Source organism: Mustela erminea, chromosome 9, assembly GCF_009829155.1.
Source record: "Mustela erminea isolate mMusErm1 chromosome 9, mMusErm1.Pri, whole genome shotgun sequence".
NCBI lineage: Eukaryota > Metazoa > Chordata > Mammalia > Carnivora > Mustelidae > Mustela > Mustela erminea.
The window spans coordinates 106128293-106153188 of NC_045622.1; the positions used below are offsets into that span (position 1 = coordinate 106128293).

At 60.6% G+C, this 24896-nt stretch overlaps 3 protein-coding genes across 3 annotated transcripts in view; 2 read left to right on the forward strand and 1 right to left on the reverse strand.

Moving 5' to 3' along the window:
• The first annotated feature begins 502 nt into the window (after positions 1-502).
• Positions 503-2791, forward strand: LOC116599277 (cytochrome c oxidase subunit 8A, mitochondrial). The gene is made up of 2 exons (XM_032359074.1): positions 503-723; positions 2475-2791. Exons 1-2 carry the CDS (start codon positions 610-612, stop codon positions 2568-2570), a joined length of 210 nt encoding a protein of 69 aa, XP_032214965.1. The 5' UTR covers positions 503-609; the 3' UTR covers positions 2571-2791.
• Positions 2792-9162: 6371 nt separating this feature from the next.
• OTUB1 (OTU deubiquitinase, ubiquitin aldehyde binding 1) lies at positions 9163-16242 on the forward strand. The gene is made up of 7 exons (XM_032357168.1): positions 9163-9293; positions 10945-11006; positions 11263-11361; positions 14932-15050; positions 15298-15382; positions 15498-15692; positions 15807-16242. Exons 1-7 carry the CDS (start codon positions 9236-9238, stop codon positions 16002-16004), a joined length of 816 nt encoding a protein of 271 aa, XP_032213059.1. The 5' UTR covers positions 9163-9235; the 3' UTR covers positions 16005-16242.
• A 770-nt stretch (positions 16243-17012) lies between these two features.
• MACROD1 (mono-ADP ribosylhydrolase 1) overlaps positions 17013-24896 on the reverse strand; it is a 141533-nt gene continuing 133649 nt past the window's right edge. Inside the window, 6 exon segments of the mRNA XM_032357164.1 lie at positions 17013-17174; positions 17479-17560; positions 17855-17928; positions 18117-18147; positions 18303-18424; positions 18913-19029. Of these exon segments, the coding sequence (XP_032213055.1) occupies positions 17137-17174; positions 17479-17560; positions 17855-17928; positions 18117-18147; positions 18303-18424; positions 18913-19029 (464 nt within the window). The 3' untranslated portion in view covers positions 17013-17136.

Here is a 24896-nt window from a genome sequence, read left to right on the forward strand (position 1 = left end):
CTCTCTCTGCCTGCCTCTCTGCCTACTTGTGATCTCTGCCTGTCAAATAAATAAAATCTTAAAATATATATATTTAAAAAAGATGAGAAGGGAGGGAGCCAGGAAGGAAAAAAGGAAGGGGATGAGAGACCGGTTGCCACTTCATGGAGACTGGAATCGGAAAGGGTAACATGAGAATTCAGTTACAAGGTTGGTGTCGGGGGTCCAACCAGAAATAACGGAGGCCTGGCGGAGAAGGAGAATTTCTGAATAGAGGGACTTAAGAGTATGAATGGAGGGAGGAGTCAGGAATGCCGCCTCATTTCTGGGTATGTGATTGGGTGGTTCTGGTGTCACTCAACTGACATTGGAGGGGGGAACATGACTGAAAGAAACGCCCCTCCGTGCCCCGCCCATCGTTGGTGGGATGGCGTCGATTGGCTCTTTCGAGGAACGCGCCAAAAAATGACGGGGGCGGGGCGGGAGGTGTGTCTCCGCGTCATTTCCGGGAGACTTCCGGGCCGCTCTTTTCCGGCCTCTCCGCAGCCGGAATTTCCGTCCCGCACGGCCATTTTGACTTCCCGACCTTGGGCTGCTGCGGGCTGCAGTCCGTAGTCGTTCCGTGCAGCTATGTCTTTGCCCGCGGTGCAGCTGCTGAGGGGCCTGACGGGTCTCACCCGGAGGCTCCCGGTGCAGCGTGCCCAGATGCATTCCAAGCCGCCGCGGGAGGAGCTCGGGACCATGGTGAGGAGAGGGGCGGGAAGGGCACGGGAGATGGAGCGGGCCAGACTGGGGTCCTGCGGCGAGTTCGGGGCTGGCGGGTCTGGTACCGCAGCCTAGCGGGGGGCGGCAATGCTGGCTCGGGCGTGTCTGGAGGGCGTGAACGAGAGGGACAGTGCCCGGCAACAGTCGGGGATCAGTCAACCCCAGGATCTCGGGTCAGATCCTGCCAGTCACATTCCTGTCGCTTACGCGCTGCGCAGTCTCGAGCCCTTAGCCCTCTCTCTAAGCCTTATCATTTACTGGGGGTGCCTGATGACTGTCAGCGACGATGATGGTTGTTGCCGCTGTTCATTATTAGGGAAGGTGGGTCTTGGTAATTTCCAGAAATGTGGGAGAGTTTAACCCTAAATAACTTTCACCTGTTTGGCACTTTTATGCATTTGCCTCCGCGGCGGAACTCGACCTTGAATGCCAGTCTTGAGAATCCAAGTCGGCGGGCCCCTGTGAGGATCAGAGGCCGAAGAGCTCTGTGATTGAAGAAATGGTAGTGACCCTAATTGCATCTGGCGTCTGCTGAGCGCCTGGGGCATGCTGGGCACTAGCAAGACTGCTGCGCCCGTCCCTGGGACCCTGAGAACAAAGGGCCATCCTTTCTAGTTCCTGGTTGAGGGATCGGAAATCTAGGAGCACTGTCTTCAGTTGTCAGAAGTCAAACCTCCAGTAGCAAAGTAGTAATTTGAACTCAGGTCTAACCACCAACTTGTGCTGTGATCTTAACTGCTGTGGGGAATATGGAGGTGGCTGTGAAAAGTCTTTTGTCCCCAGCTTCAAAGGTTGAATAGCAGTCCTGGAAAGGAGATTGGAGGAGAGGGGTTCTTTTGGGGTTTTTTGTTTAAGATTTTATTTTTTATTTTTAAGTAATCTCTACACCCGGTGTGGGGCTTGAACTTCTAACCCTGAAATCAAGAACTTCATGCTTCACTGACTGAGGTAGCCAAGCACCCAGAAGAGATGGGGTTATTTTAAGGCAAAGAAGGGGAAGTACATTTTACCTTATCAGCCTGTGCAAGGTTCCTGGATCCCAATAAACCAAACAGGTTTATTTATTTATTTATTTTTTTAAAAAAGATTTTATTTATTTATTTGACAGACAGAGATCACAAGTAGATGGAGAGGCAGGTAGAGAGAGAGAGAGGGAAGCAGGCTCCCTGCTGAGCAGAGAGCCCGATGCGGAACTCGATCCCAGGACCCTGAGATCATGACCTGAGCCAAAGGCAGCGGCTTAACCCACTGAGCCACCCAGGCGCCCCAACCAAACAGGTTTAAATCCTTGTTTCTGTCCCTTCACTTTATCATCTCATGGTGGATTGATTGTTCTGTGGATCCTAACCCAGGCTGCTCCCCACCCCCATATCTGACCCTTTACCTCAAGGCCTAGAGTAGGCCTTGGATCTGCTGTGTCCCTCCTCTGGAGCCGGAATCCTGACTCCCTGAAAGGGGCTTTATTTATTTATTTATTTAAAGATTTTATTTATTTATGACAGAAATAACGAGTGAGGGAACACAAGTATGGGGAGTCGGAGAGGGAGCCCGCTATGGGGCTTGGTCCCACGATGCTGGGATCATGACCTGAGCCGAAGGCAGATGCTTAACAACTGAGCCACCCAGGCGCCCCTAAAAGGGGCTTTCTGCTGCCTGGGAAGACTGCTCAGACTACGGGAAGCCTGGGGGAGTCCTTATTCTGTGGGTTCCTTCTTTCTTGTGCTCTGTAGGATGTCGCTGTTGGGCTCACCGCCTGCTTCCTGTGTTGCCTCCTGCCATCGGGTTGGGTCCTGTCGCATCTGGACAGCTACAAGAAGCGGGAGTGAAGGGGGCTGTCCTGTCCCTCACCCTGTGACCTGACCACCCCGGCCTCTCCTGATCATGTCTGCTGCATTCCCGGCCGGATCATGTCCTTCAGTTACAGTGACCTCTTCCTCAGTCATGACCTTTCCATTTCTCCATGGTGACATCCTGGGACCACGTATATCGATCTGAGGCCCTTCTGGGTAGGGCCCTCCTTGTGACAATAAAGTCCACTTAAACCTTGCTTCCGAAACTCAGTGTGCGGTTGGCCTGGGCTCCTGCCTGCACACTTCAGCTGAGGCTGCTGCTGGGCGGGGGTGTGGAGAAGGAGGCCCGGCCCGCCGGCTGTCCCTGCTGGCCGGCGGTCCTGTGGGAGGTCCTGCGTGCTCAGCCGTTCCGGCTGCCTGGGAGTGCTGCTTCCTTTGCCTGCTTTCCTGTGTTTGAGTGCTTTCTGGCTTCTGGGGAGGACACATGCTCCTGTTGTCATGGGGCAACCCCCCTTGCTTGTCCCCTCTGGCTCTCTTGCGTGTGCCAAGCTCAAGACGGTGCTGTGCGTCCATCTGTGTGTCTGCCCTGCTCCCCGGGGCCGGCCCTGCAGCTGGAAGCCCTGCGCGTGGGGCCAGCCTCCGCTTTGCTCCTTGGCCAGGGGCTCCAGCCATTTCTCCGGAGCTGCTTGTCCTTCGTAGATGGAGGCGTTGCGGCGTATCTTGCTTTTTCATGTCAGCCCCAAGGCGCCTTTTAGTCCCTTGTCCACAAATGCCCGTGGGCTGACTGGCTTCCTCATTCCCTGCCTGCTTCCCTGTCTCTTCCCTTTCTCGGCTTGGGGCCTCTGCCGCTCCTCCATTCCCAGCGCCCTTCCTCGGTGACCCTGTGCTGGCTGTGGGTGTCTCCCTGCTGGGGTGGGGCCTGGGAAGCGCTCCACACTGAGCCGGAATAAAGACTGCACGCGTCTGGAAAGAGCGCTCAGACCTGTGGAGGCCGCCGCAGCTCTGCTGGGGTGCGCTGAGTGATTCAACAGACAGGTTCAGTGTCTCCTGTGGATCTGAGGCGCGAGTGTGTGGCTGACTTTAGGCCCCGGGTGCCCGCACACAGCCCCCCGACCCTTCTTCCGAGGGGCTTGTGTGTCCTGGCATCTGCTAACAGAAGCTGAGTGTGGCTCCTGCCCCCCCTCGCTCGGCTAGTCTTTCCTGGCCTTTTCGTTCGGTCTCTGATGCTCACGAGCCCGAGTGTCGCCCTCGGGACCCAGCACCCGACTCCTGCCCATGCTTGCTTCCCTGAGGGGTGGGGAGTTGGTGGCCTGCTTCCTAAAAGGCTTTCCTTCCACACAAACCAGACTTTGTTGTCTGGAGTTAGAGGGCCCAGAGGTTGTGCGTGTTGGGCCACTGACCAGGGAAGGGGGACGATCCATTAGCTGAGCGCGGGGCGTCCACGGTCACCCACGGGGACCTCAGGAGCCCTTGTCTGGGCGGGGATGGCGATCCCCTCCAGAACAACTGGGGGGCTTCCGTCTCACGCCTCACTCTGGGAGGCTTTCCTGGTCACGCTTCCTGAGCAGAGGGTTCCGAGCTACTTGGGTCTTGGTTGGCTCGGGTTTGTTGTGGGCACAGAAGAGGCCATGAAGCTGCTGCGAAACGATGTGACACCAGAAGAGCGTTTCTATGGTAACCGCACGGCCTGCCAAGACTTCCTACCGGGTGTCCCCCCATTTTTGTGCCTGTGGAACGCGGAGCGACAACTTCAGCCCAAAGCTGTGCATCTCAAGCCACTGCTCAGGTTGGTGGGAAGCCAGTGGTCAGGGCCACGTCCTCCAGAGTCTGCGTCTGAGAAGGTCCTCAGCGATCCCTTCAGCAACTCTGGTTCCTGTTCCTCTGCTGGCTGAGTCCTGCAGCAGACGTGGGGCTGGAGGAGAGTGTGGGGGTGCAAATCACCTGTCACGCTTGAACCCCATCCTCCCCTTGGTGTTCAGTGTGGCCACCAGGTCTGACATCTGGCCACCTTTCACTGTTCCTAACCAAACTGGGGCCCTGGGTCCATTCCCTGCCGAGAAAACAAGACTCCTTGTGCTCCCAAATAGCATTTAATCAGTCAGTGTGGGTGTGTGTTAGATCCCAAGCCTGGAGGTGTAGGTGTCTGCCCTGGAGGGCACATGGGGCTGAGGGAGGCTGCCCTCGTAGATGCTAGAAAGTCAAGAAAAGTGTATTGAGAGTCAGCAGGCCTGGGTTTGAGGCCTGGCTTGGCCATTTCTTATATGACCTTGAGCAAGTCATCTGGCCTCTCTGAGCCTGTTTCCATGATTGTAAAGGAACAGCAATGTGGCGGGCAGAATAATGCCCCTTCAGAGATGTCCGTGTCCTCATCCTGGGACTTGACAGATGTGATTCCTGGTAAGCTTGTTGAAATGGGAGATGATCCCGCAGGCCCAGCATGACCACAGGAGTCCTTGAGACAAGAAGAACAGCAGATGACGGATATCTCAAGAGATGCCCCCTGCCCCCCGAGGACTCTGCCCATGGTGGTTGGGTTTGAAGACAGTGAAAGTGGGTCATGAGTTCAGAGATGCAGTGGCCTCTGGGAGCTGGGGACAGCCCTCAGGTTATAGCCAGCAAGAACAGGGGACCTCAGTCGTACAGGCGCAGGGAACTGGCTCTGCCTGCCTGAGTAGAAGCAGGTTCTCAGAGCTTCCAGAAGGAAACGCCACCTGCAGATTCCTTGACTTCCATCTGCTGAGACCCATACCAGAGCTCTGACCTCAGGAACTTTATGTGAAGTTAAACATTCGTGTCATTTTAAGCCACTAAATTGGTGGTGATTTCTTACGGCAGCAACAGGGAAGCTCTTGCAGCCTTCTCGGACTATGAGGAGCTCCGGGGAGGGGCCGGCTCTGGGGCATCGGATCCTGAACGGACAGAGGTGCTCAGGGATGTGAGGGGTTTGCCCCAGTGAGGAGTGAGGGTTATTGTGGGTGGGGGAGGAGGGCAGTGGGGGGCTTTCTCTCTGCCATCTCCACCCCTCCTCTGCTTGCTTTTTGCCTCAGGTGGTCTGAATCCTGCCGGCGAGTGTCCGCCCAGCCAGCCGCCTCAAACTACAGCCCCTGCCCAGCCTCGCCGGCCTGGCCTCTGCACCAAGGCCTTCCTAGACCATGACTTTGGAGCGGGCTGCCTGTGGACCATCATGGGTTCCTGGGGCGAGAGCTGCCACGGTCCACCTGGGGTCTGGGTCCCCCCATTCCAATAGATGCCCGACTCCCAAGCTGGCCCTGGGAAGGGCCACCAAGCCCTCGTCTTTGGCCCACCCTGAAGGTTTTCTTCTGGAAAGCTGTCTCCTACAGCCTCTGTGCTGTTCGTAAACTCTGTCTCTGGGGCTGAGCTTTTAGTCTGGGTCCCGGTACGGAGTCTCCTCTCTGTGCCCCTGATAGCGCCCATGAGACATGGAAGCAGGGGGTGCCCGCGGGGCTCTGAAGAGGCACCTGTCGTGTCAGTGCAGTGGAAAATAAAGTCCTCTGCTGCCTGTCACCTTTGTGACTGTTTTCAACAGCAGTCGGAACCCAAGTGCCAGCGCTGCCTGTTTTGTTGCAAAATTTAGTCATGGCCGTCGGTGCTGCTCCATTTGGGAGGGGCAAACGGGGAGGGAGAGATATATGCCCAGAGCTCCACCAGTGACCCCTGCGAATGTGCAGTGGGATTCTAGATGCTTCGGGACAGGGAATCAAAACCCTAAAATGGTAAAAGTAATAGAAGAGGCAGAATGAGGGTAAGAGAACAGTTATTAACTGCCACATAAATCAGCATACAGAAGATCAGGGTGAAAGTTAGCCATCCTGGGCTCGATTTGAGAGCCAAAACCTCCCTCTGGCCATTTCCTACCCCCCCCTTTTGTTTTTTAAATATTTTAATTTTTTTTTTTAAGATTTTATTTTTTTGAGAGAGAGCAAGAAAGAGAGTATGAGCAGGGGGGAGGAGCAGAGGCAGAGGGAAAAGCCGACTCCCCACTGAGCACAGAGCCCAAATGTGGGGCTCGATCCCAAGGGCCCACGATTGTGACGTGAGCCGAAGGCAGACACTTAACTGACTGAGCCACTCAGGTGTCCTTTTTTTAAAGATTTTATTTTATTTTATTTTAAAGATTTTATTTATTTATTTGACAGACAGAGAACATGAGTAGGCAGAGAGAGATGGGGAAGCAGGCTCCCTGCTGAGCAGACAGCCTGATGCGGGGCTGGATCCCAACTCTGGGATCATGACCTGAGCCGAAGGCATAGGCTTTAAGCCACTGAGCCACCCAGGCGCCCCAAGATTTTATTTTTTAATAATCATCTTTACACCCAGTATGGGGCTCAAACCCTCTACCCTGAGATTAAGAATGTTACCCTCCACCAACTGAGCTGGCCAGGTGCCCCTCCGAACCATTCTGCCTAAGAGGGATAGGGCTGGGCAGCAGGTTAAGAGGACCCTTGTTTACAGGTCCATTTATATACTGAAGGGACAAGTCTGGGTTTTTTTTTTTTTTAATCCACGCATTTGTCAGAGAGACAGCGAGCACATACAGGGAGAGCAGCAGGCAGTGAGAGAGAAGCAGGCTCCCCGCTGAGCAAGGAACCCCAAGTGGGATTCGATCCAGGACCCTGGGATCACCACCCAGGCCACAGGCAGACGCTTAACTGACTGAGCCGCCCAGGTCTGTTTTTTAAGCCCGACACCCACCCCCGGGGAGGGAGGTGTTTACTTGGTGTTGGCAGCCTGGCTGGGCTCTAGCATTGGGTCACAACTCGCTTTCCTTCTCACTTGTCAGAGCAGCTGTTTCCTGCCCTGACCGTTAGTCCCAACCCCAGCTCCCTCGTGTCCCTGTCTGCCCCACGGATGCCCTAGTCAAAATATGAAGGTGTAGAGGCGGAGTGGTCTTAACGTAGTTTTCGTTTTCAAGATTTTGAAAAGCCAAATAGAAATCATGTGGCTGTCATCAACTCTCTTAGCTCCTCCTTGGGGAATACCAGTTCTGCTAACTGGAGAGCTCACTGGCAGTTCCAGATTTCGGTGTCAAAATGGGGAAAACCGGTCCAAACAGGGTGGACACTTTGCTTTCTTGAGCTTTGAAGCAACCCCAAGGCTCAATGATCCAATAAATAGTAGTTTGCAATGCTGCTGGAATACAAATCTGGCTGCACCTACCCCAGGACTGGGTGTAGCTCATGAGAATATTTGGTCATATTCCACTCCTGCACAGCCACAGACTGAGGGGTCTGCTTGGGACTCAGGCACAGCCTCCTCCCCGCGCTCAGACACTGCTGAAATGTCACGAAGAATTTGGGAAACTGAGCCACAAACTAATTTCTCTAAACAATAGCATCTTTAGCATCTAAGACCTGCCACTTTTTTTTTTTTTTAAAGTAAACTCTATCCCCAATATGGGGCTTGAGCTCACGACCCCAAAATCAAGAGCTGCACGTTCTACAGATTAAGCCAGCCAGGCACCCCACCCTTGCTGCTCCTAAACTTATTTTTGGGTAATTCACAGGCAATTTTAAAAAAAGATTTTATTTATTGATTTGACAGATAGTACAAGAAGACAGAGAGGCAGGCCGAGGGAGAGGGAGAAGCAGGCTCCCCGCTGAGCAAGGAGCTCAATGTGGGACTCGATTCCAGGACCCTTCGGATCATGACCTGAGCGGAAGGCAGCCACCCAACCGACTGAGCCACCCAGGCGCCCCAATTCACAGGCAGTTTTAATAGGCTACACAGAGACATCCTGTGTGCTCTTTACCCAGTTTCCGCCATTGCTAAATCCCGCAAAACTACTGGACAGCACATACCAGAGTATTCGTACACTGTAAGGATACAGAACATTTCAGGGGCACCTGGTTGGCTCAGTAGGTAGACCATGCAACTCCTGATCTCCAGGTGGAGAGTTCAATACCTGTCTTGGGGGTAGAGTCTCTGAATCTCTGGTTGTGGGTCTGAACCCCACATTGGGTGTAGAGATTACTTAAAAATAAAATCTAGAACATTTCCATTTCCACCATTTCTAGAACATCTCCATTTCCATCGCTCCTGCATCCGTTTTACAATCACAACCACTTCCCTCCGGCCTCCCAACCCTTCCCTTAACTTCTGGCAACCACTAATGTTTTCCATTTTTATCAACTCAAAAAGAGGAGGGGGGACTCTGCTTTTCTCCTAACCAGAGAGGCACGGAGTCCAAAGTTAGGTTCCAAGACTTTGGCCTTGACCGTAAGGGACGTTCTCCCCGCCGGAACGGGACACCGACGTCCGCTCAGAAGCGGGGCTCCCACGTTAGCACGACCCTCCGCCAGGCTCTCCCCACTGCAGGCGGTGCCAGGAGTTCCGGGGTCCGCAGCAGCACCGCTGCCTCCGGTGATTTTAACCTCACCTTCCCACTCATCTCGGTAACACAGTCCGCGCTTCGAACTCCAGTGCAAAGAAACCTGAATTGCCTCCGGGAGGCTCTTGCCGTCGGGAACGTCGGGCAACGGGAAGATGGAGACCAGCAAGAGTGCGGCTGGAGGGTGGGCGGGGCGGCAGCCGCACCTGACTGCGAGCCCCACAGGTGACTGCGCCCGAGGGGATCCCGTCGCTAGGGGCGTTGCCAAGGAGGGGCCACGAGGAGGGGCTCCCTTCCGGGAGGAGGGCAACTGCTAACCCGGAAGCGGTCGGCAGTGCGGCGCTGTTTAAAGATGGCGGCGGAGGAACCTCAGCAGCAGAAGCAGGAGCCGCTCGGCAGCGACTCCGAAGGTACTGACCCGGGGAGGACCACCCGGCCCGGGCTAACAGGGGCGATGCCGGGTCGCCGGTTCCCGAGGAGGCTGGGCACGGGGCCGCCGGCGGCCGGAGGCGAAACTCACGGACGGCCCTTTCTTCCACCGCCACCGCCTCCCCTCCCCCTCACAATGGAAGGAGCCGCCGCCGCGACCCTCGGCCCGCCGGGCCGGCGGTCGAGCGAGCGAGCGGGGCGGGCCCAGGCCCGCGGCTCTTTCCCTCCGCGAGCTCCCGGGGCGGGGCCTGAGCCGCCCCGCCCCCCGCCCAGCCCCTCCGCGCAGGCCGCCGGGCTCCCGGGTCCCCAGCCCTCCCGTCCCAGTCCTTGCAGTCGGGCCGGGGCCTATAGGCCGGGCCCTGGCAGCCCGCCTTCTCCAGAGCAGCCCGCGCCCGGCAGGGCGTCGAGTTACGCCGGGCCGCGGAGCACAAAGGACTGGGCGGGCCGCTCGGGATGCTGCGGGCGGCCGGGGGCTGCGGGCGGCCGCCGTGCGTGTCCCTGAGGACTGCAGCCTTCGTTTCCGGTAGAGCCCCCTCTTCTGGCTTTGCAGCCCCTTTCCGCCTGCCTGGGCATTGTTTTCTTAGACCTCTGGAGGGGGACCTTTCAAAAACGGTGCCGCCCTCTCTCTTTTCACCCACGGTTAGGCCGCGGGGACCGAGTAGGTCAATTGAGTGGGAGAGACTGCCGTGTTGCAGGGCCGCGTAAGGGACGGGTCAGGGCCCCACTGAGGATCCGGGATGCCCAGGCCCGAAAGGATTGGTCTTAAAAATCATTTAGCGCACACACACCCACTTCTAACCGCACACTGGAGAGACTGAATGCTGGGAGACGCAGGCCCCTGGCAGGGACTTGCTCGGGATCACACGAGAGAGGGACCAGAATTCAGGTCTTCTGGCTTCTCACCAGTGGCTGTTGAGGGTGGGATCCACAGGTTCACTGATGAACACTTACCAGTGTGCCTTCAGGGTACCCCCCTTTCCCTCTTGACACTTCCATGAGGGGAGAAAGGTGGTGGTAGCCCCGCTTTCCAGCCGAGGAAAGGCCTCTGCAGCGAGGTAGCAGAGGAAATACTGTGGTAAGGAGCTCAGACTTTAGAATTAGGCACACCTGGGTTTGCGCTCAGGCCTTTGCTAGTTATGACCTTGGACAGGTTATTTCGCCTGTCTGCGTTTGGTATTTGTAAAAGGGGCATTAAGAAAACCCAGCACAACAGAAGGCGGAAGGGTGTGATGGACTAAAGTGCAGGCTTATGGGAAGCTGTCCTCCGGCCCGGAACTCTGCCTCCTCATCTTACTTTCCCCAAGAGACCCTGCCTGGCCCCAAAGCATTCTTGGGCTGCTGGGAATTGATGTTAGAAAGTGAGGGTCGGGGGAGGGGGTGTTTAGAGCTGAATGAGTACACCTCGGGGCAGAACACATCTTTGCCCTTTCATTTTAAAGATGAGAAAACGAGGGCCTGGGAGGGAAGGGACTTGGCCAAGATCACACCATCGGGGTAGAGCAGTGTGTGAAATGCAGACTTGCAGATTCCAGGCCTGCCCTTCCTGGTCCTGGCTGCTTGTCACTGGCCCAGCTGCCTGGCATGGAGAGAGCTAGGGCCCACGGTAATCCTTGGCTTGCTTCCTTCTTCCAGGTGTTAACTGTCTTGCTTATGATGAAGCCATCATGGCTCAGCAGGACCGAATTCAGCAAGAGGTGAGGGGCTGTGGCCATTGGCCCTGTTGTGGGGAAGCATAGCCTGGGCCTGAGGCCTGTTACTTATCTCTGCTGTGGAAGCCTCCTCCTCTCCAAGCTGTGCTAGGTTCTGGATATCTTGGGGAGGGACAGGATGGGGGGTGTCATTGTGGCACTGGGTGATTGCTTTAGCTCTCCTCCTTTAGGTGTTCTGGCCGTTAGGTGTGGGTCACTCCATCTGCGTGCCAGAGCGTGATGGATTTCCTTCCCCCTGCAGATAGCTGTGCAGAACCCCCTGGTCTCGGAGCGGCTGGAACTTTCGGTCCTGTACAAGGAATATGCTGAGGATGACAACATCTATCAACAGAAGATCAAGGTGGGAGCCTGGCTGCGGGGGTAGGAGTGTGTCTGCTTCAGACCCGCTCCTTGCTGGCCTGGCCTCAGAGAGGGTTGTGTGTTGGGGGAGCCCTCTGCTTGCCCGTTCTCAAGTGTGCGGGCTCAGGAATCAGAAAGACCTCGATTGCCAGCCTGACTCTGCCGTGCAGCAGCTGTGTCCTCGGCAGGTCCTTCAGTGTCTCTGAGCTGTGGAATCCTGCTGTGCGATCAGAATGAAGCAAGCATCTGCTCATGGGGTGGTTGTTGAGGCCTGTGGGGCCTGGTGCAGGCTGGGTAGGAGCTGAGGTCTCCTGCTGCTCGCCAGGGGGCTGAGCGGCTGGGAGAGGCGGGTCCTGGCAGAGGCACTTCCTGCTGCCTGTCTCTGGGATCTTGTGGAGCGCTAGCCAGCAGTGGGGCACAGGGGCCTGTGGACCTGTGCAAGGCCCAGCTCTCTCACAGCCTGAGGTGAGACCCTTAACCACTCGCTCTCCTTGGGAGCCCACACAGTGAGTGTGTGTAAATAGTATCCGGTGGGCACAGCTTGAGGGTTTAGTAAATCTCCCTACCCCCATCGCCGCCCCAAGATCAGAGATGCTTCAAGCCTTCCTCCTGAAGGGAGGGGCCTTTAGGGTTATGCACATCAGGGGCCAGGGAGCTTGGTGATGGAAAGTGGCCAGGGAAGGTGGTAGACGGTACCGCAGCTCTAGCAGAAGCCCCCAGGGCAAATAGGAGTGTCCATGCCTATCACTCTATTGTTTCTGGATTTGTTTTTCCAAAACAATCCAGAAATAATGATTTTGATGTGAATCTCCTACTTCTAACAGAAGGCAGCTAATTCAAATGTAAAATGTTCTGTGGCCCAAACAGCACACCTGCAGGCCAGATCCTGTGGTGTGGGGCCTGTGGTCTACTCTGACCCCCGGCTCAGAGTGTGATTTACCCAAGAGGACTATGGAGAGCTGACGGCACTGGCTTTGGGCCCTGATAGATCAGGATTCAAGTTCTGGCTTCACTTTTGGCTGTGTGAATTTCGGCACTGAATTTCTTGGAGCCTCTGTTGTTCTTCCCGCGGAGTCATTCAGCAAATGTTTGAGTGTCCACTGTGCGTGGTCTGTGCGGGAGGTCTGCCCTAGTGCTGGTGACACCCCTACTCTGTGCCGGGAGGGTCCTCAGCCTGCACAGCAGAACCCAAGCAGACGTGGGCGCCTCTGCTCCTCTGTGAGGGTTTAGGGCAGTGGACACTAGCTGGCCGCAAAGGGCCTGGCACGGGGCAAGTGCTTGGGATGATTCTAGTAGCTTTTCCAATAGCTACAACAATCTGGGCTCTTCGTGTGCATTGTGTGCTGTAACTGACCGTTTGTGAGCACGTGCTGGGGGCCGGGCACTGGTCTGGGTACTGGCAGCAGAGTGAGGAGCTGACTCGCTCCTGCCCCCACAAAGCTCGTGTGTCCCAGTGGGAAGACGGAATCAGGCAGAGGGACTTCGGGTGTCGATGGCAGAAGGCGGTGAGCGCTCTGGAGACAAGTATAGCCGGGAAAGGAGAGAGGGAGTGGGAGGTCAGGTGGAGGGCCGAGCCGAGAGGGTGGCGTTGGCGTGATATCCTGGGAGCAGCCGGGGAGCAGGCTGTGGGCGCTGGGCGGAGTGGGGCAGGCCAGGGCCGGGCTGAGGTGTGGCGGGGGAGCAGGACAGGGCTGGGAGCCGGCCCGGGGCCAGGGAGAGGAGGAGTGTTCACAGGTTTCTCTGGTTCCTCTGGCTGCTGGAGCAGGGACACCTGGGAGGCGGCCTGGAGGTGGGAGTGGGGGTGGGAGGAGTGCCTGAGGGTCGCGAGAAGCTGCCGACAGGAGACTTGGTGGATTGAAGCCTTTGGATCTGTGTTGGATTGGGGGTGGGGGGTGCTGGCGGTGGTGATAGGTTTTGGCTAGAACAGCCAAGGGGCCGCGCCTCGCAGTTGCCCCCCCAGGGTGGGCTCTGAGGTGAGGGGCCCCCAGGATGGGCCCGTGGGGGTCAGGATGGGCCCGTGGGGTTGGGCAGCCCAGACAGGACAAGCAGGTGAGGCACGAGGTTGGGAGTCAAGGGTCGAGACGGGGCAGGCGGGGAGTTACATTTGTGGCTGTTGGAATCCCGGGAGCAGCAATGGTGAGGGATGAGTGACTCTGTCCCAGGCCCTAGTGGGGTGACGCGTGCCGCGCCCCCCCCAACCCCCCGCTGCCATCCCATGCAGCCACTGCAGCGGGAGGGTGTGTGTGCAGGTGGCGCGTGCTGTGTGCTGTCTTGTGTAGTTTGGTAGCGGCCTTGACAAGGTGAAAAGACAAGGAAGACACGGGGAGGCTAGGACCTGTGTGCTGTGCACGGGACAGGCTGGACGAGGAGGGGTGGGGCGGTGGGTGGATGGATCACGTGACGGGGGGCGTTTCCCCCACCCTCGTGGCAAAGGCTGTGAGCAGCCAGTCTGGGGAGGAGTGGGCTTGGCCCTTGGATTGAAAGGGCAGGTGTGGCCTTGACTAGAGTGAAAGCCTGCTTGGATCAAGTTCGCAGGAGAGCAGTGGGGACTGTGGGCGCCGACGACGTCCAGAGCAGTTTCAGTGTAAAGGAGAGAAATGGGGTGGTAGCTGGAGAGGAGTTCGTTCGCGTGAAGCAGAGGATTTTTTTTTCTTTAAGCAAGAACCAGCCTTATATTTGTAGGTTGAGTCTAAACCAGTAGGGAGAGGGAAATGGGTGATGCAGGAGGGAGGGGGCGCTTCCTGGAACAATGTCCTTGAGCCCAAGGGAGGGGACCGGCTCTGAGGTGGACCAGGGGGCTGCTGGGGGAGCTTCAGCCCCTCCGGGGAGCAGGAGAGAAGGCTGCGGCGGGTGTCCCGGGGCTCAGGGGTTCTCGGTGAAAGTCCTCAGGAAGAAAGCGAGGTCACTGGGAAGGGGGGGGGTTAAAGTGAATGGAGCGAATGGAGCAGGCGTGAGATGGCCCAGGGGAGGGAGGCCTGGCAGCCTCAGTGGCCCACGTGTGTGGGGAGGTCGGTCAGACGGAGGCAGTGGCGTCGCGTGACGGGAGGAAAGCAGAGCTGGCCCTGAGCAGGGGCCTGTGATCAGGCAGCGCCGGGTGGAGGAGACCGGGGAGGCTGTTCTCCAGGCGGGGATTGCCGTGTGGAGCCCAGCCCTGGACCCGCATCCTAATTTTTTTGCCCTTGACTCACATGATTTGAAAGACCGCTCTCTGGAAAAACCGTGTTCGACCAGCACGGATTCGTCTGGCCATTTTCAGGAAGAAACGACCCTTGGGCCCAGTTGCCCGGCAGGCCCAGGGGCTGGTGACGACGCCCGGATGCCCAGCAGTCAGTGTGTGCCTAAGTTCTGGGGTCCTGAGGCTGCTGGGGCTCCAGCCAGTGGGTCTCCCATCCGACTCCCATCGCCGGAGTCAGTGGCCAAGGATGGCAGGTGGCTGCTGGGAGCTCCGTTGGCCCTGCTGTGGTGTGACCTCTGTCAAGGACAAGGATGGGGGGTGTTCCCTTGGCCTACCCTGGTTCTGGCCTGGTGTTGACCAGCCTGGGGGTGGGGTGGGGGTGCTGCCTCTTTGCAGGATCTCCACAAAAAGTACTCCTACATCCGCAAGACCAGGCCTGATGGAAACTGCTTCTACCGAGCTTTCGGATTCTCGCACTTGGAGGCGCTGCTAGACGACAGCAAGGAATTGCAGCGGTGAGGCGGGTGGGCGTCTGGGCACAGTGGGAGTTCCAGGAAGGGCCGCCCGGGGCTCCCTCCCACTCTTGGGGCCTAGGAGGTGCAGCCCCCAGCTCAGGCCCTAAGGCTGGGCTCCTGCTTTGGTGTTCCGTGCTGAGCTGCACCCCTGTGCCCCCCTGCCAGCCTTGGCCGGTGCCCCAGCTCTGGGCCAGCCTTGCTGCTGCCCCGTGAGCCCATGCCAGCCTCCCTTGCCCCCTCCCCCTAGGTTTAAGGCGGTGTCTGCCAAGAGCAAAGAGGACCTGGTGTCCCAGGGCTTCACTGAGTTCACAATCGAGGATTTCCACAACACGGTGAGCCCAGCCATAGCCCCATCGCCCTCCCGGCCGGGGTGGCGGTGGGGTGACCCGGCCGCGGCGGGGCTGACCCCTCTCCTCCGCCGTGCCCTCTGTGTCTCTCGGGCGGCAGTTCATGGACCTGATCGAGCAGGTGGAGAAGCAGACCTCCGTGGCCGACCTGCTGGCCTCCTTCAACGACCAGAGCACGTCGGACTACCTGGTGGTGTACTTGCGGCTGCTCACGTCTGGCTACCTGCAGCGGGAGAGCAAGTTCTTCGAGCACTTCATCGAGGGCGGGCGGACGGTTAAGGAGTTCTGCCAGCAGGTGCTGCCCCCCTCCTTTCCCTCTGGCCGTGGGGCGGGGGAGGGGCACGGGGGGGGGGCAGGGTCCCCCGCCCCCGGGCTCTGACCACCCCACCCCGCCCTGCCTGTGCTGCAGGAGGTGGAGCCCATGTGCAAGGAGAGCGACCACATCCACATCATCGCGCTGGCGCAGGCCCTCAGCGTCTCCATCCAGGTGGAGTACATGGACCGCGGCGAGGGCGGCACCACCAACCCGCACATCTTCCCCGAGGGCTCTGAGCCCAAGGTGTACCTCCTCTACCGGCCAGGACACTACGATATCCTCTACAAATAGGGCCGGCCCCGGCGTGCCACGGCCCCGCCTGCCCTCCCCTCTGCCAGGCGCTAGACATGTACAGAGGTCTTCTGTGGTTGTAAATGGTCATATTTCACTCCCCCCTCCCCCTGCCCCATCACGCAACCTTCCACGTTTTATTAAAGGGGATGCTGGTGGTGAGCCGCGTGTGTGCGTGTCCCTGCTCTGCTGCTGCCTGCCTGGCCGCTGTGTGTCTGGCTGTCCCCCTGCCGCCCCCTGTCCACACCCGAGCCCCCCCACCAGGAGTTTTGAGGGGCCTAGGCCTCTTGGGGACCCCTCCTGGTTACCTGCTTCCTTCCCTTCAGGCACCCAGGCCTCCCTTCCTCTCCTTAGCTGGCTCAGGGGCTTCCACGAGAATCTGGGAGGTTCTTTGGGGCCTTGCCCAGGGACCTAGGACTTGGGCTAGCCCAAGCTTCAGGCTGCTCCCTCCTAGGCCCTGACTCCACCAAGCTGTCCTGCTCAGGGCCGCCCTCCCCTCGGGGGTCTGCCTGGCCCAGCCCCGGAGAGGACTGAAACTGTGGGGCCCGGCTCAGGACAGGTGGTGAGGCTCGGGCACCCCCATGGACCCCGCAAATGGTACCCACCTGGCTGGGGAGGGGCAGCCTTCAAGCCGGCGCTTGGTCCGTGGTCCTGAGGTCGAGGCAGGGCTTTGCCAGGCGCCGTTCTCCCCACCTCTCCCCCTGCCTGTGCCTGCTTTGCACCCCCTTTGCTTGGGCCACGGTGTCTCTGCATCGCCTGCCTTTTTGCCTTTACCTCTTCTCTTCCTCCAGCCCAGCACATGTGGGCTCTTGGCCCCCAGGCTGTGAGCTCCTTGGGGGCAGGCCCTCAATAAATGTTAAGTGCTGCCGCCCACCTCTGCCGTCCAGCCCGTGCCTCCGCCCGCCCGGCTCACCAAGCGCTCTCGCCACCCTGTTAAGCCAGAGCCACTCATCCGCACCTCTGGGCTGCAGCCTCCTTCCCCAGCCAGCACTCAGACAGGAGGCCTGCTGCAACAGGGGTGGTCTTTATTAGAAGCCTGGGGGTGGGGGTTGCTGGGAGAAAGGGGAGGTGCTGAGGGAAAGAAGAGGCTGGGGGGTGGGGCCCAGGCCCAGCTGCAGCCTTCAGGGACCTCTTAGAGCTGGGAGCGAGGTCCAGCAGGCCCCGGCGAGTCTGTGGGCAGAGCAGAATGGTCAGGGAGTGGGGGCCCTGGGCTTCCCCCAGCCTCCCAGGCGGCCCTCCTGGCTTTCCTGCGTGGGGGTGAGTGGGGGGCAGGGAGTGAGCCCCTGTGTTAGTGGGCAGGTTAGTGGGCAGCCACGTGGTGGGCCAGGCCCTGCTTACCGGTCCTGGGCAGGGTGGGCGGCCGGTGGTTAGGCTGGAAGGCAGAGGACAGTGAGAGCCTGCCTGGGTGGCTGGGGGTGGGGTGGAGCCAGCGAGGGCGCGGGGGGGGGGGGGCGGGGAGGGGGGCGCTACTCACCCACGGGGAAGTAGTGGGGGAGCCGCTGCAGGTAGATGCTCTCGTCCTTCTCCAGGAACACGCAGATGATGAGCCGGTCCACCTGCGCCAGGACCGGCTTAGCCTTGGCGGGGGCCACCCGCACCCAGGCTGCCTGGCCTCACTGCTGTCCCCACCGCTGCAGGTTTTCACCTGCCTTGCTCCTGGGGGTGGGGGAGGTGCCCACAGACCCTTCACCGAAGCTTCGCGGTTCACCGCGCTTCACCGCCCCCGCCCGGGCTCAGGAGAGCAAACTGGTCCGAGGGAAGGGGAGGGGCTGCATCGAGGGCTGGTTAGCGGAGCCGGGGTGCACCCCCCTCACCCCTGTCTGATCCCCTGGACCGGGCCCAGGACTCACCTTGTCCTTGTGTTGCTCCAGCCACTCGCGCAGCGTGGCCAGCACTACCTCCGCCGCTGCCTCGTTGGGATAGCCTGGGGACCCCGCCGGGCTGGAGTGAGTCCAGGGTCTGGCCCGCCCCCTCACCCCCTTGGGACCCGCCCAACTCCACCCCTTTCCCCCGTCGGCCCGGGTCCCTTCCAGCGTCTGGGCCCACCCACTTCCTAGCCCCGCTCCGCCCCCTTCCACACCTCCCCCCCTCCACGCACCGCCCCCAACTCACCAAAAACGCCGGTGGAGATGCAGGGGAATGCCTGGAGCGGGCGCGGGAGGTGAGAGGGAATTGGAGACAGCGTCACTCTCAGCCCACCTCCCGCCGGTCGCCGGGGTGGGGGGTGGCGCGGGGCTCCTCCCGGGGGCCCAGGGTCCAGGCCGCTCCCACCCACCGCCTGGAGCCCCGCCCCCTCACCGCGGAGCGGAGCCGATGCTCCAGCAGCAGGTCGAGGCTGCTCAGGTAGCAGCTGCGGAGCTCGGCCGCCTGGCTGGCGCTGGGCTCTCCGTGGGCGATGGGTCCCACCGTGTGGATGACATCTAGGAGAGGCGACGGGGTCAGACCGGCCGGGGTGTCCACGGGGTCAGAGGCTTACTCCCCCTGCCGGCCTGGGCCTGGAGGACACAGGAAACAGGACCTCTCCCCAAATTCTGAGAATCCCCGGGGAGGACCCCACCCATGCGGGGACTCAGGTGTGCCCTCGAGCTCAAGTGCTCTCTTCTATAGTGACTGGCAGGTCCGCCCTGCCCTCACCACGTCTGTACGGACCCGGCTGAGACGTGGGGCAGAATGGGCGAGCGAAGGCACTGCTCCCTCAGCTCGTCCCCTCCCCGGCTCCACGCATTCCTCTCCCGCCACCCGCTTCCCGGTGGGTTTGAGCGGGGGCCGGCTCCTGGCACTAAAGGTTAATCAGTGACCCCTGAGGGGGCCTCCAGCAATTCTGTGGGGGCTGCTCCCCTAACCCCGCAACTCCAAAAACTGCCCTGTCTACGCCCTACAGGAGTGGGGGAATGGGGTAGGGACTCACACTTGGCCGGCAGCCGGTAGCCGCCGGTGATCTTGGCCTTGCCGGTCTCACAGCTCTGCAGGGTCCGGCACTCGTCAGTGAGCAGGGGTCCGGCGGCGCGGTGGATGCAGCCGTCCACTGTGGGGCAGGGGGCAGTGAGCCCTGGGGCTCCCCGCGTCACGCCTGAGCCCCTTTTACAGAAGAGAAGGCAGAGGCCCGAGCACAGAATACTCCAATCCTCTCGGCTGTGCCAGGACTCACCGGGCCCAGCGCGGCCTCCCGCGGCCTCCGGCCGCCGGCAATACCCGCCGCCCCCACTTGTTCCACATCTGGAGAGGCCAAGGCGCCGAGGCAGGCCGCGGCGGATCCGGGAGGGAAGCGGCGCGGGGCGGCCGGCAGGGGGCGCGCCCGGCCCACCCTGCTCATTCCCCGCCGCGCGGCAGGTGCGCGCGCGGGGCGGGGGCCTCCCCCTGCCGGAGTGGCTCCGTTAGGCGGGTCCGCGGCAGCAGGCTAGGGTGTCTGGCCAAGGGGAAGGTCGATCTTCCGGCTCTGGCCCGGATGCCCCACCGTGGGGCCCGCGACCAGGGGCCGCCTCCGCCCGAGAAGCCCAGGGATGCCGACAGGCACCGAGCACCCGATCGCAAGGCGACCCCTCCGGGCCGCGTCCAGGACCCACTTCACAGATGAAGAACCTGGGGTCACCCAGTTACAAATGGCAGATGCGGTCGGGGCCTGGAGCCTGGGTCTTCCAGCCCCTTCCTTGCGCCACGCGGGGAGGTGGACGGGGCCGCGGATCCGGGGAGCGCAGGTGGATCCGGGAGCGCGCCCCTGCTCGTTAGCGAGTTGCCTCGTTAGAGCATCCGGCTTAATTGCGGCGGGCCTGGGCTTGTTTATCTGAGGGCGGCTCCGCAGCCTCAATAGGCAGCGACCTTGGGGACGCGGGCCCAGATAAACACCTCGGGCCCGGCGGGAGGCGCGGAGGAGACGCTCCTTCAGCCCGATCTCACTCAGGCGCCACAGCCCGAGCAGCCCTGGCGCGCAAGGCCAGGCGCGGCTCGAGTCCGCTGTGCCAGTGGGGCACCCCGGCGAGTCCTTTCCCCTGGGCGTCCACGCCTCATCTGGAAAACAGCCACAGCGACCCCACCTCCGGGGAGGGGTTGGCACCCTGGCCAGGAGAACGTGACCCACCTCCGGCCGCTCCCTAGCTCCCGGGGCACCCCAGGCTCCTATCAGGAGCTCCTTGGGCTCTGGCTGCCTGCGCTCACCATGCCCAGCGGCAGGATAGAACCCCCATTTCTCCATTTTGCAGATGCGCAAACCAAGGCCCTTCCTCCTTCATCCCAGCCCCACCCCCAGTGTCTTGGCCCAGGTCCAGGGACACCAGCTGGACCACCCCCTCTTTCTTCTCTTTTCTTTTGTGCCCTGTGGGGCCCAATTAAACCTAATTTTGTGACTTCACTTGGAGCCGGCACCAGGCGATTTCCCAGAGCATCCCGCGGGGGTGGGGTGGAGGATGGATAGGGTAGCCGAGTTGGGAGAGCCCTGGGAGGGGTCTGGGGTTGGATCCTATCCCCTCCTCTCCTGTGCAGGGATGGGTAAAGGCAGCCCCAGCCGTTGGAGGGGGCGGAGAGTGGGACCAAGGCAGGGCCCCTGAGCTCTGAGTCCAGGTGGTGCTCAGCCTGCATTATACAGTGTCCCTGCGTGGTGGGCCCCATTCTGGGTGAGGTGCCAGGTGACTCCTGGCTCGCGCGTCCAACAGCGGGGCCTGGGGAGCTGGGCAGCCTGGGTTCCAGCCCCGGCTCTGCCAGTCACAGATATGTGGCCTAGAACATATTACTTAACTTCTCTGGTTCTCAGCGGCCCCATCTGTAAAATGGGCTAATAGTAGACATCTATCTCCCGGGGCTTTGGGAAGGATTAAGCAAGTTAATTTCTGTAAGGGGCTTAGGGCACGGGTGAAGGTGACATGTGTGTGTTGGCTGTTAGGGCAGTGTGATAGCAGGAGAATGTGCTCCGGGTGTGTATTCCTGGGAGTGAGGGGAGGTGGGGTCCAGGCATCCAGGGCTTGGGGCGGTGGTAAGCACAGGCACGGGTCTGAGCCTCCGCTCCCTGGGGCCTCCCCACCCTGCCCCAGCTGTGTCAGCCACTTGACACCGGGCTGCCTACCACCTCCTGGTGCTGTCCACCCTGCAGGCGCCCTTGGCCTGCTGTAGACACTGTGCGGAAGTGAAGCTCGGCGCCCTCTGTGTTGCAGGGACTTAATGTTTCCTGCAGGGGTGGACAGGCCTGCAGTCAGGCCCTTGGGACTGACCTAGGGGCATGAAGGGGCGGAGGGAATCCAAGCTCGAGGAAGCCTTGGGCCAGAGCACCCTCACCCCCTCCACCATCCAGGCCAAGGGCAGGGCTCGGGACTGCCATGCCAGTGCCTAGGGGATCTGTTCCCCGCCCCTCGGCGCCCCCCGCTCCCCCCAGCCCAGGCAGAGATGAGGGACAGGCTCTGGGCCCCAGCCCTGCCACCCTCCCCTTCCCCAACAAGGTGGAGCACAGACACCCCCCCCCTCCCCGCTCCTGGGCCCCTCCCTGTCTACACACCAGCCTGGTGGCTCCACCGATCCACGGTCTCCAAGGGCCAGAGAGCTCCACAGCCTGCTGTTCTTAGCCACAGGCGCAAAGGGTGGCCCCGACCTGTCTCCCCGTGGGAACTGTAGCCCCCCAGGGCTCTGCTTCCTAGGCCCTGTCCTGCCTCTTGCATGGGGGGAGGCGGAACCCTAGAACCTGCAGGACATGCCTTCCCGGGGTCTCTTCCAAGGGAGACGTTCTCCTCTCCCCTCGCCAGCCACCTGACCCCGGGGGCGACCTGGTGACCCCAATTCACACCAGTTTACCCTTGATCCCTTCCCGGGGACCTTCAGCCACATCCTAACAAAACTCCATCCTCCAACTCAACTCCTGCTCCATCCCAAGTCAGCAGAAAACCTGCCCCCCCCCACCAGGGAGACAGAACCATGTGCAGCGGGGGGCGGGGGGGGGGTCGCCTTCCTCAGACGTCTCTCTGCTGGTCCTTCCCCACCAGCCTGCTGTAAGGGCCACTCAGCCTCCTCCCGCAGCGCCCCCCGCCGCCCCCGCCCCCGCTCCCGCTCCAGGCTCCAAGCTCTGGATCCTGAGTCCGAGCCCACACAGCCTCTCCCAGAGCGCCTCTGGGGGCTCAGCGGGTCACATCCCCCCTTGTCGGTCCTGCCAGCCACCCTAGGAAGTGTTACTATTTTCCCTGCTTTACAGAAGACCACACGAGGCACAGAGAAGATGAAAGACTTGCCCAGGGTCACACAGCTGGACTGCTCTACTTCCTCTAGGAACACAGAAGGCTTTCTCCGCGCCCCCCCCAAACCTCCCTCCCATCCTGGCTCCCGCCTCCCTCTTCGCCCAAACTCAGTCTGCTGTCTGCACACCGCTCTTTCCTGCAGTGGGGCCCCTGTCCCCCTCTTCACACTAACACATCACCTTCCCAATGGTGAGACTTTGGGGCTCTGGTTGCCCCGTGGTTGGGGGTCTCAGCGCCCCCCACGCGGCTGACCATCAGCCACCTCTGTCCAGCAAGGCTGCCTTGGAGATCGTCCACCTGCCTCCTGGACCTCTTCTGTCCTGGTCTATGCACGTCAGATGGGGTCTGGGGGCCCTGTCTGTCCCCTACACCACCTCCCCATCTCTGACCCTGCCCTTCCTGGCCCTTCGGAAGGCCCCTGCAGAGCCCACCACAGCCCTCCTGGGTTCCCCCAACCCGCCCCCCTCCACCCCTCTGTGTGGCCTCTGCACCTGCAAGGGGCCTGGGGGTTGCTCAGCTCACACCCTGCCCCTTCCTAGGAGGTTGGAGGGGGGTCAGGAGGGCCCCGGGAGTGGGCAGGGGCTAGAGCCAGACCCTCCCAGAGCCCACAGAGGCTGACGGCAGGCAGGGTCCTGTGGGGGCCATTTGCCAAGGCGCTTAGGAGAGGTTGGCCGCTATTAGGGTGCTGTAATATTCATGAAGGGAAGATTAGATATTTAAATTTATTCAGCAATAAATGCGTCTCAGTGGGGGAGCATTCCTCACGCTAAACAAACAAGCAAGCAGGGGCTAATTAATTATTTACAGGAACAGGAGGCTGCCTGTGGCCTGGGGGAGGGGGGCAGTTATGTCCCTGCCAGGGGGCAAGAGACCCCAGGCCCTGGGTCGGATCCCCCATCCCCCCCCCTCCCGCTGCCCTGTGGGTCTGGCCCCCTGAGTGCCCCCTTCTGGGATTTCTTTTCCCAGAAATCTCACCTACAAGCCTGCTGATGGCTTTGGGCAAGTCACTTCCCCTCCCTGTGCCTCCGGTTTCCCACTCCACCAGGTAACAGGACCTCCTTCCCCATTCGGCATGAGGATTCAGTGAGAGACGCATCAAAATGCCCTGCACTTTCTCACATGGTCCCCCCGGGTCACTTGTCTTCCAGGTGGGGCGGGGGAGACCTAGGCCCAGTCACCCACCCTGTAGGCGGAAGGCTGCTCTGCCCAGCAGGCTCTTGGGGGCCTCTTTTGCCCCAGGGACAGATGCGCTGCTGGTGGGAGATGTTACTGAGAAAGCCCTGGGCAGAGAGGGCTGGGGCGCTGGGGATGAGCTTGAGGCCTGAGGGGGCTGGGGGAGGGGCCGCCTCTTAAGTGCAGGAAGCCACCTGGGTCTGGGCCTTAGGGACCACTCCCAACCCAGACACCTCCCCCTGAAGGTCCCCTGAAGGTCCCCCTGAAGCCCAGCCTGAGGAAAGGCCCCCTGCCACCAACCAGCCTGGGTCCAGCCTTCAGTGGCTCCCCGGGCCCCCACCACCTCCAGAGAGATCCCAAAGGCCAGGGCTGAGAGAACTGAGTGGCTGGGGAAACTGAGTCCCCGAGAGGGTACCAGTGGGGTCAGGGACAGATGCCTAAGCCGCTGGGATGTCTCCAAGCCCCAGACCCTGAGGAAGACAAGCCGAGCCAGAAAGCCCGGAGACATGACCTAGCCCAGGGGCACGGAGCCCCCTCCTCCCTCTGTCCACCCTACACTCTCCATCCCTGGCCTCCAGCCTCCTCCTGGGCCCCAGCTGAGCCTCGGGAGCCATGAACCCATGGGATGCCCATTGCCAGAACCACCTCCGGCCTCTGCCCACAGCCCCGCTCACAGGATCGACAAGCCTGCACTGGCCCCTGTTCTGTGAGGCTTGGCCTATTGGGGGAGACAGAGCCCACCTTGGCCAGACCCCACCCTTGTGGTGCCAAGGCCGGTGGGCACCCCAGGGAGAAGATGGATGGACAAGAGCTCCAAGATGTGATGCGAAGTTCATTACCGGGTGAGAGCAACTCCTTAAATGGGGATTTGGAAACATTAGGCTTCATTACATACACAAAGGCGGCGTCTCATTCATCATGCAAAAATCACTCCCGTTATTAAAATCCCCACGGCAGCTGCAGGAAGGGGCCTGGCAGCATCTTGCCCGCTGAGGGTGGGGTGCGAGCCCCGGAGGCCTCTGCTAGTGTCCCCACTGGGTTGGGGGGGCCTGAGACCTCCTGTCCCTCCTACCCAGGGAGGAGGCCTTTGGAGGGCTAGGAGTGGGGAGCACGGTTCCCTCCAAGGACCCAGTGCCTCAGAGTTGTCATCTGCAAAGTGGAGCAGTTAGTGGTATCCCCAAACCCCGGCGTTGTGCTGAGGGTCCCCGGGATCCTGCAGGAGAGGCTCCACGAGGCCCGGTCCGCACCCTGAGCGCTCAGTCCAGGCATGCCGCTGCTCACGACGCCATCGCCACCTGGGCTGGGGCAGGGACGCCTGGGGTCTTTTCTTGGGGAAGGACACGTCACTCCCTCACCCCTACCTACAACCTCCCACGGCCTCCACAAGCCCATGAAATGAAGTCTTCCACCCCAAGTGAGGCTGAGGTCCCCTCCAGCCTCCCCCGGAGAGGACCGGCCTCTGCATCTCTCCCACCTGCCCAGCTGCGGGGTGGGGGGGCTGCCAGGTGCT